Genomic DNA, 10329 nt, shown 5'->3' with positions numbered 1-10329 from the left:
GCGCCCGTCCCACCCGTGTCCATCCCACCCGCGTCCCACCCACTTACAGACCCCCCGCGCCTGACCCACCGCGCTCGCCCCACCCGTGCCCATCCCGTTCCCACCCATCCCACTGGTGCCCCCCCCCACGTCCCGTGCCCACCCACCACCCGGGGATGGAGGGGGGCACAGGGAGGGTCTGGGGGCTGCGAGATCCCCATGGGGTCCGGCTGTGGGCTGTGGGGTGGGGGTGCCTCCAGCACAGCCCCCATGGTGGGGTTGCACCCCGTATCCCTGTGCCCCCACCCCATGGAGCTCTGCTCTGGGGCTGTGCTGCTCCATCAGCTGCACTGGGGGGCACAGGGGGCACCGGGCACCCCCACTGTGAGCCGGGCAGCCCCACATGGCCCTGTGCACCCCACACTCTGTGCACCCCACACTGCACACAGCACCCCGAGTGCTGCCCACCCCGCCCCCCCCCAGCACCATGGATGCACTGCGGGATGGGGACACCCCACAGATGGGCACCGTGTGGCCCCCACAGAAACACAGCGCAGCAGTGCTCCAGGATGCAGCAACTGAACCACGGCAACATGGGGGAGGGGGGCAGCTCTGCTCTGAGACCCTCCTGGCACCTGGAGCACACTGACCCAATGTTCACCCTGCCCCATGGCCTTGCAGCATGGTGACTGCAAGGACAGCTGCAGCGTTAGGTTCCCATGCAATAAAAATGTGTCTGCAGCACGAGGTCACGGTGCAGAGTGGGGATGTCTGCAGCACAAGGCCGTGATGCAAAGCAAGGCCGGCTGCAGCGTTAGGTTACCGTGCAACGTGAGGACAGCTGCAGCTTGAGGAGCTGCAGGGGGCTGCAGGCTGCAGGCTGTGTGCATGGCTGCAGCTGTGCCATTCTGGGCACCGTGGGACCATGGCACTGCAGTGATGTGCAGCCAGAGTCCCACCCTGTCAGAGCAGTGGAGCTGTGTGCAGGGCCAGGACCCCCCGAGCACCCCCAGACCAGGGGTGGGCACAGGGCTGGTGGGACGGAGGGGTCCTGCAGGCTGGGGGGGGCACAGCAGAGTTAAAGGCAGCTGCCCCCCCCTGCTCCATTCTCTCCCCCCATGCTCTGCAGGCTATAAATACCCCAGGAAGCACCGCGCTCCCCAGGGACACGCGGGCAGCTCCGCGCCAGCCGCTCCGGCACCTGCTGCGCACCCGGGGCACCCGCTGGCCCTGCTCAGTGCCAGTGTGGTGACATGGCACGGCACAGCACAGCATGGCACAGCATGGCATGGCACAGCACAGCACGGCATGGCACAGCACAGCATGGCACAGCACGGCACAGCACAGCATGGCACGGCATGGTATGGCACAGCAGGCACAGCACCAAAAGGACAGCACCAGCATCCTCCCATCTGCTGAGCACACAGCTGCCAGCCAGCACCGGGCAGAGCCAATTAGCCGGGCACTAATGAGCGCTGCTCATCAAGCAGCCGCGTGCATCCCAGCACCGTGTGGGTCCAAAGTGCACCCGCAGCCAACCCTGCTCTGCAGCGCCGTGTGCTGTGCCTGGCACTGCCAGGACCGCAGCTGCCCCATAGCGGGGTCGTGGGGAGGCAGGCTGGCAGCGGGCCCCACTGCCCTCGTGCCCCAGTGCCCGACGTGGCAGCTGGGAGTCAGAACTGGGGCCGAGTGCCGCGTGGTGGTAACAGCTGTGCTGAGAGCTGGGACACCCGCTGTGGGAGCACAGGGCCTCCGTGGGGCAGCCCCACAGCCCCAGCGGGGCCTGACCACAGACACAGCTGCACCCATGGGAACAGCGGGTAAAACCTTTTATGCAGGGGGGGATCCCAAAGTGGGTGGGGGGCTTGGAGTTTACAGGCCGGGTGTTCATGCAAACCGAGTCCCCATGGGGAAGCGCAGTGGGGGCCGTGCAGCCCCATATGGACCCGGGGGGGGCAGCAGGGCGCTGTGGGGCACGGAGCCACCATGGAGTGGGGCAGATGTGGGGCACGCATCCTCACAATGATCGCCTGATCCCGGCCCACAATCCCGCACCTCAATCCCCACGTGCTGGAGGTCACCCCGCAGCACCCCCCGCCCCTCCGACCCCACGTCGCGGCGCTCACCGTCCTTGCGGTAGAAGCAAATCTCCACCTTGCGCTCCTCAGAGCCCAGCAGCGCCTGGGCGATCTGTGCGGCCGCGCTGCGCTGCGTGCGGGGCCCGTGCAGGAAGTCGCAGGTGCAGGGTTTCTGCATGACCTCGGCGCGCGTGTACCCGCACAGCTCGCAGAAACCATCGTTGCAGTAAATCACGGCGCAGTTCTCAACACGCGCGTTGGCGATGATGAATTTGCGGCCTGGAGGGGGCAGGGGGCAGCTCTGGGGGGGCTGATCCCAGCAATGAGACCAGCCGTCCACACATCGAACCACACAGATGTCCGTCCATCCATCCATCCATCCATCCATCCATCCATCCATCCATCCATCCATCCATCCATCCATCCATCCCATCTCCGGGGACCACCCCGTGGTTCTGCCCCTCACCCCCCCACACGTTGTCCCCAAAGGACCCCATCCCCATCCCCATCCCCACGCTGCTGGCACTGCCACATCCCGCTGTGCCCCCCACCCCAGGGCTGCGGTGATGGGAAGGGCAGCGTTCCCCAGCCACCACCTGCAATGTGACACCCGTCCATCCCAGCCCCCCCCCGTCCCCACATCCTCACACATCTCAGACCCCCCGCTGCCCCCCAGCTCCCCCCACTTGCCCCCCAACCAGGCTGCCCACAGACAGACACGGAGATGGGCACACACGGGGCCGCTGCAGCCTCACCCCCATGGACCACCCCACCCCAGCCGCGAATTGGCCCCGCCGCACCCACAGCCCGCACTGGACCCCGCACGGCCCCAACCCTGGCAGCACCCAACGCCCCCCAGCATCACCAACCCCCAAAGCCCCCCGGATCATCCCCAACTCCCCCAGCGTTTTACCAAACCCATCCCTCCACACCCCCAACCCCCAACCCCTTCCCTCCCATCCCAAACCCCGGCCCCACCAACTCCCTCCCAACTCCCCCCTCCGGCGCCGCCTCACAACCCCATTTCCCCAACCCCCCCACCCCATCGAGATCCCCCGATCCCCCCGCGCCCGCCCAGCCCGTTCCCCCCCGCACTCACTCTGCCCTCGAACTTGCGAGATGGTGTCCAAGGAAAGGTGTTCTGGGCGACGTTGCCCCATCCGCACCCGCTCATGGGCCGGGCCATGGGCAGCGGCGGCGGCCGGCGGCGGGAGGGGGGGGGGGGCGGGCGACGGGTAGAGGTGGGGAGGTGGGGAGACGGCCCCGCTCTGCGCCGCTGGGGGTCCGGTGCCCTTGAGCCAAGGACGGGCGGTGCGGGGCGGTGCGGGGCGGTGCGGGGCGATGCGGGCGGGGCCGGGCGGGCGCGCAGGGGTTAAAGCCGAGCCCAGCCCCCCCGCGCCCCGCTCCCCCCCGCCGTTACCCCATGGCTACACGGTGCGGGGCAGCGCGCGGGGCTGCGGGTGGCGGTGCGGGTGCCCCCCCCTCCCCCCCCCGCTAGCAGCTCAGCGCGCACCGCAGCATCGGCCTTATTTAGGCACGGAGGCGGCCGGCCGGGGGGTGATTTATCACGGCGCCCCCCCCGCCCCTTCCCCACCCGGCCCGGCCCGGCGCCGCGCGGTGCGGTTCGGTTCTGCTCGGACCGGCGCCCCGCAGCCCCCGGCGTTGCCCCGCAGCCCCCGGCCCGGCCCGGCTCAGCCCGGCTCGGCCCGACCCCCCCCCGAGAGCTGCGCGCTGACAGCGGAGCGGGGCCGGGGAGGAGCGATGGCGGCCGCAGCCAATAGCCCCGAACCCCCCCCGGGGCGGCCCCCCAGGCCCTGCCCCGCCCTCGGGCTCCTCCCACGGTGTCCCCCGGCCCGAACCCCCCCCCCTCCCCGGCCCCTCCCCGTGTGAGGCGCCTCGCGACCACCGACCCCCCCTGGCAGCCCCCGAGGGGCTTTGACCGGGCGGGGCGTGTTGGGGGTGGGGGGGGGAAGGGATGGGGGTCACCTAGCGGGGTCCGTGCGATGGGTGCTGTGGGGGGGGGACGGGTCGGGATGTTGGGCTGAACGCCCCGCCCCGGCTCCCCCCGCCCCCCCCCGGTTCTTTCTGCCGCTGTCCATGGTGCTGAATCCCCCCCCCGCCCGCTCACCGCCCCCCGGGAAGGGCGGCCAATAGGGGGCAGCGCTCGGCGGTGATGGACGGCTCAGCCCCGCCCCCCCCAACACACACGCGGTGTCCCTGCCCACCCCCCGCCCCCCCCGGCCGAGCGCCGCGTTGCTCCGAGGCGCAGGAAGGAAACTCGCGGGGCCGGGGCCGGGCGCGGCTTCCCGTCACTAAACCCCCCCCCCCCTGCCCCCGCTGAGCCCCCCCCGCAGGGTGGTCCCAAATCCCCCATAGACCCCATCCAGCCCCGCAGCCAGCACTGCTCAAAGCATCCCTGCGTCACCTGCAGAAGCCCAACCCCAACCCCAACCCCAACCCCAACCCCAGCCCCAGCCCCAGCCCCAGCCCCATACCCAACAGAATCCTAAAACCAACCCAACACCAACACCAACCCCAACTCCACCCTTAACCTCATCCCTATCCTAAACACAGCCCTAAACCCCAGCCCCAACTCCAACCCCAACCCCAACCCTAAACCCAACCTAATCCCAACCCCATCCTCAACCCTGACCCCAAACCTAATGCTCACTCCAACCTTAACTCCAACCTCAATCCCAACCCCAACCGTAACCTTGACCCCAACCCCGACCTCAAACCCAACCCAACCCCAACCCTCACCTTAACTCCAACCCCAGTGCCATGGCAACCTCAACCCAACCCCAACTAACCCTGACCCCAAACCCAGTGCTGACCCCCAGCCTTAACTAGTCCAACCTCAACCTTAATCCCAACCCCAGCCCTGACCACAAACTCAGCTTTAACCCCAATCCCAGCTCTGACCTCAAACCCACCCAACCCCCACCCTCCCTTTAACTCCCAATCCAGGAGCACTGGAACCCTCTACCAACCCCAACCCAGACCCCAGCCCAACCCCGATCCCAACCTTAACTCCAACCCAATCCCAATGACAATCCCAGCCCAACTCCAACACAAACCCAACCCCAACCCCAAACCTGACCCCTAACCCAACATTAACCCTAATCTCAGTCCTGATCCCAAACTCAATTCCAGCCCAATCCCAATCCGGATCACAGTCCTAATCCCAATCCTGATCCCAACCCCAGCCCAACTCCAACCCCAAACCCAACACAACCTCAACTCCAACCCGGACCCCAAACCCAACTCAGAACCCAGCCCTGGCCCCAGCTTCACCCCTTCCCCACGCAGGGTCGCCTCGCGGTGCCCCACAAGCTGCGGGAGGGGGGAGAGGGGGGGGCCGGGATCCGCCTGGCAGCGTCAATGGCAGGAACTGGGTGGGGGCCGCAGGGGGGGCCGTCCGGATGTCCTCCCCGCGGGGTCACCGGGACCACCACCCGCAGCTCCGCCGGGCCCCGCGGCGGCCGCGCTCGGGAAGCTCCGTCTCCTCTCCCGCAGGTCCCGCACCCGCAGCGCTCGTCCCGCGTGGGGCGGCCGGAGGTCCCGACTCCCCCCGCAGCTCCGGAGGAAGCGGCCGCTCCCGCAGCGCCATGGGGAACCTGCCGGCCGTGCTGCCCGGTGCCGCCCGCTCCTGCGGGCTCTGCTCCCGGCAGCTCAGCCCCGCGCCCGAGGACGGCTCCGGCCCCGACAAGGGCAGGTGGGTACCGGGGAGGGGTCGGGGGTCGGACGGGTCCCCGGGTCCGGGTGGAGGGAGCGATGCGGCGCGTGGGGACGTCCGTGTGTGGAGGGGATTCCTCGGAACCCACCGGGAAAGGGAACCCCACGGACACGGGGACCCACGGATTCCCGTACAGAGGAGCCCATTCCCACCCAGATGTGACCCCGTGGAGCCCCGTCCCCACCAGGGATGTGCCCCATCGGAGCCCTGGCACCACAGAGCTGTGTCTTTACCAAAGCCGTGCACCCACTGGAGATGTGCCCCCCGAGCAGAGCCCCATCTCCATGGAACCCCACCCCCACGGATCCCCACGGGTCCCCACGGGTCCCCATCCCCATGGATCCTCACCCCACCACAGCCATGTCCGCAGTGTCGGTTTGGTGGGGGCAGGATGTGGAGCACAGCCATGGGTTCCCTGCCCACAGGGGGGTCATCTGCCCCTTCCCTACTGTCTCCGTCCTTGCTGCCCCCTGCCCTGTAGCCTCCGCCCTATATCCCCCCTGCCCTTAGCACCGGGCTGGTGTCCCAGCCCTATGATGAGCACAGTGGTGCCCCCCCACCCTCACTGCAGCCTTCTGGACCCCACCAGGACCCACTGGGGTGGACGGAATGTGTGGGGCCGAACTGGGACGGGGGACACAGCCTCACTGTGGGGACAGGGCAGCACGGGCTGGGGGTGGGGGGCAGGATGGGTTAACCCCTTCGGGCGGGGGGGCCGCTCTGACTCACGCTATTGTTCACGCTTACACGCATGCATGAGGCTGAGGCACGCCCCGAGCCTGCGCCGGGCCCCCACCCGTGGCTGTGGGGTCCGGGCCCCCCAGCAGCACCGAGGGGAGAGGGGCACTGAGGGGCCAGACCTCCCCATTGCCCGCAGTGCTGCCCCCAGCAGTGCCCCATTGCCCCCATTGCCTGCCCACTGCCCCCATGGGGACACACCCCCACTCTAGGATTTGGGGGGCCAGAGCCCCCCGAGTGCCGCAGCCCCATGGGGAGGGGTCCCCCACCTCAGTGCTCCCCACCCCACAGCCCGGTGCCCCCCCGGCACGCAGAGCCCACGCGCTTCGCCCGCCTGAAGAACTGGGAGACAGGGAGCATCGCCTATGACACGCTGTGCGCCCAGGCCGAGCAGGTGGGGCCGGGGAGGGCGGGTGTGGGGCACCCCATGGGGCTGGGTGTGGGCTGCCCCACAGATGCCAGCCCCATGGATGCCCACAGGAGCTGCCGTGCTCAGCGCGCCGCTGCCTGGGCTCCCTGGTGCTGCCCAAGCAGCTGCCGGTGCCCGGCGCCGAGGGCGGCCGCAGTGGTGAGGAGCTGCTGGCTCTGGCACGGGACTTCATTGACCAATACTACACATCCATCCGGCGGTGAGTGCTGCCCTCCTGCCCCACTGCACCCCATAGCGCTGCTCCAGCCCCACACCACAGCTTCCCATCTCACCCTATGGCTGCCCGATGGCTTCACACAGTTCCATCCCCAACCTTGGCTCCAGATACCCCGAATGCCCCCACCCCATGGTGACACAGCGCTGTCCTCTAGGGCATCCCATAGCCCTGTCCCCATTCTGCCTCACAACACCCCATAACCCCGTCTGTCACCCTGCACAGAAGCATCACACAGCACTGCCCCATTCTGTCCCAAATCCTCATCCCCATCCCTGACCCTCAGTGCCCCACATCGCTGCCTCCATCCCCACCCTCTGCCTACCCACATTCCCATTCCTACTCCTCAGTGCCCCAATTCCTCACCCCCATCCCTGCCCCACAGCACCCCTCAGCTCTGCTCCCATCCCCTTTCCCCTCCCACTGCCCCCCATCCAAACCCCAACACCCCCCCCAGATTCCTCCCTGCCCCACATACCCCCATGCCCGGGGATCTCCCAGAGGGTGGTACCAGGCCCCCCCCCAACACGGTGGTCCCACAGGGAGAACTCTGCAGCCCACGTGCAGCGGCTGCGGGAGGTGGAGGCGGCGGTGCGGAGCTCGGGCACGTATCAGCTGCAGGAGGCTGAGCTCATCTTTGGGGCCAAGCAGGCCTGGCGCAACGCAGCGCGCTGCGTGGGGCGCATCCAGTGGAACAAACTGCAGGTGGGACACGCGGACCCACAGCTGTGGGGAGGGGAGGGGGATGGGGGGCAACGGGATGGCATTGCCCACAGGTGTTCGATGCCCGGGACTGCGCCAGCGTTGGGGAGATGTTTGGTTTCCTCTGCTCCCACATCCAGTATGCAACAAACCGAGGGAACATACGGTGAGGGGGGATGTGGGGGGATGTGGGGTGGGACGGGGATATGGGGGTGGGATGGGGAGGGGTGTGGGAATAGGATGGGGATGGGGGTGGGATGGGATTAGGGATGAGATGTTGATGGAGGTAGGGATGGGGATGATGATGGAGATAAGGATTTGTTGGGTTGAGGGTGAGGATGAGAGTGGGAATAGGATGGGGGTGGAGATGGGGAAGGACGGAAGATAGAATGGGGAGGGGATGGGGAAGGCCCTGAGGATGGGGATAGGGACAGAGATAGGAAAAAGGATGGGAATGGAGGTAGACACCTGAAAGGGGAAAAAAGAGGAGAAGGGAAAGGGGAAAAGTGGAAAAGGAGAAGGGGAAGAATGTGGGGATGGGTTAGGACGGAGCAGAGGTGGGGTGAACCTGGGGCAGGGATGGGGCACCCCATCACCATGGGGATGAGGAAGGGACGGTGACATCCCGCTCCTGCAGGTCGGCCATCACCATCTTCCCCCAGCGGGTGCCGGGCCGCGGCGACTTCCGCATCTGGAATGCGCAGCTCATCCGCTACGCCGGCTACAAGCAGCCTGATGGCACCATCCTGGGGGACCCTGCCAACGTCGACATCACTGAGGTGGGAGTCCCGCATCACAACATCCCCCCAGCCCCAGGATGGGTCCATGACGGCCCCACTGAGCGCGCTGTGCCCACAGCTCTGTGTGCACTATGGATGGAGTCCGGGCAGTGGGCGCTTCGATGTGCTGCCGCTGCTGCTGCAGGGACCCGACGAAGCCCCCGAGCTCTTCCCGCTGCCATCGGAGCTGGTCCTGGAGGTGCCCCTCACACACCCCACGTGAGTGGAGCTGGGCAAAGGGCTGAAGGGTGGGGGTGGACCCAGTGCCAGAGCAACGTGTGGGCATGGCTGTGGGGGTGGGGTGGGATGGGATAGGGATGATGGTGGGATGAGGGGAGAATGCAGAGATATGGGGTTACAGGGATGGGATGGGATAGGATAAGATAGGATAGGATAGGATAGGATAGGATAGGATAGGATAGGATAGGATAGGATAGGATAGGATAGGATAGGATAGGATAGGATAGGATGAAATGGGGATGGGGATGGGGACTTGGCAATGTGGGGTATGGGGAGATGGGTTGGGTACAGGATGAGATGGGATGGAGGTAGGGATAAGAATGGGGACAGGGCATCCATGTGCTTACCCTGGCACAGCCTCTGAGCAGAGGATGGGAGCGGGGCCAGAAGCCAAGGGTGGAAGTGGGGTGTCTCTGCTGTGGGGCTGGTGTGGGGCTCTGGGCCGCATCTCCCTCCCAACACAGGCTGGAGTGGTTTGGGGAGCTGGGACTGCGCTGGTACGCACTGCCTGCTGTCTCCAACATGCTGCTGGAGATCGGGGGGTTGGAGTTCCCGGCTGCACCCTTCAACGGTTGGTACATGAGCAGCGAGATCGGCACCAGGAACCTCTGTGACAGCCACCGCTACAACCTGCTGCAGGTGGGGATCAGCCCCGTGTCCCCACCACCACGGGGTCCATGCATTGAACCCGGGGGCACAGCAGGGGGAAGTAGGAAGGAAGGCCCCAACCATCTCTGCTGTGATGTCTGGGGGTGCCCATGGCTGCTGTCCTGCCCCAGAATGGATAAAGGATCCTGACCCTGTCCACAACTGCATCCTCACCCCATCCCATCCCCACCTCTATCCCCACCCTATTCCCATCCCCATCCCATCCCCCTCCCATTCCATCCCATCCTATCCCGCCCCCATGTCCCCATCCCCATGGGGACAGGGACACACATAGCTGACCCCCCCCACTCCCCAACAGGAGGTGGCCCTTCGCATGGGGTTGGACACACGTAAGACTTCATCCCTCTGGAAGGACAAGGCCGCCGTGGAGATGAACATTGCCGTGCTGCACAGCTACCAGGTGGGACACAGCGGTGGGGGTGGTGGCCCCAGTGACAGCAGGGACTCCCTCAGGGCTGTGTGCATACGATGGCCGGACACTGCTCAGCCTCTTGTCCTCACAGGAGGCCAAAGTGACCATCGTGGACCACCACTCAGCCACCGAGTCCTTCATGAAGCACATGGAGAATGAGTACCGCTGCCGTGGGGGCTGTCCAGCTGACTGGGTGTGGATTGTGCCCCCCATGTCGGGCAGCATCACGCCTGTCTTCCACCAAGAGATGGTCAACTACCAGCTCTGCCCCACCTTCCGTTACCAGGTGTGCCCAGCCCTGCTTCCATTCCCTCCCGTTCCCCATCCCATCCCATCCCACCCCATCCCATCC

The 10329-nt window shown here is 66.8% G+C and overlaps 2 protein-coding genes across 2 annotated transcripts in view; one reads left to right on the top strand and one right to left on the bottom strand.

Annotated features, from left to right (window-relative positions):
• Positions 1-2466, bottom strand: part of KCNH2 (potassium voltage-gated channel subfamily H member 2) — a 19703-nt gene extending 17237 nt beyond the window's left edge. Inside the window, exon 1 of the mRNA XM_015852747.2 lies at positions 2106-2466. Coding sequence (XP_015708233.2) covers positions 2106-2457 — 352 coding nt within the window. The 5' untranslated portion in view covers positions 2458-2466. The remainder of the gene's footprint in view (positions 1-2105) is intronic.
• A 2193-nt stretch (positions 2467-4659) lies between these two features.
• Positions 4660-10329, top strand: part of NOS3 (nitric oxide synthase 3) — a 13051-nt gene continuing 7381 nt past the window's right edge. The window contains exons 1-10 of the mRNA XM_032443172.1: positions 4660-5772; positions 6823-6925; positions 7012-7160; positions 7718-7880; positions 7952-8043; positions 8515-8656; positions 8736-8875; positions 9361-9535; positions 9864-9965; positions 10069-10325. Coding sequence (XP_032299063.1) covers positions 5480-5772; positions 6823-6925; positions 7012-7160; positions 7718-7880; positions 7952-8043; positions 8515-8656; positions 8736-8875; positions 9361-9535; positions 9864-9965; positions 10069-10325 — 1616 coding nt within the window. The 5' untranslated portion in view covers positions 4660-5479. The remainder of the gene's footprint in view (positions 5773-6822; positions 6926-7011; positions 7161-7717; positions 7881-7951; positions 8044-8514; positions 8657-8735; positions 8876-9360; positions 9536-9863; positions 9966-10068; positions 10326-10329) is intronic.

Source organism: Coturnix japonica, chromosome 2 (assembly GCF_001577835.2).
Source record: "Coturnix japonica isolate 7356 chromosome 2, Coturnix japonica 2.1, whole genome shotgun sequence".
Classification (NCBI taxonomy): Eukaryota; Metazoa; Chordata; class Aves; order Galliformes; family Phasianidae; genus Coturnix; species Coturnix japonica.
Note: the sequence above shows the minus strand (reverse complement) of the source record. Positions and strands in the feature narration are given on the sequence as shown.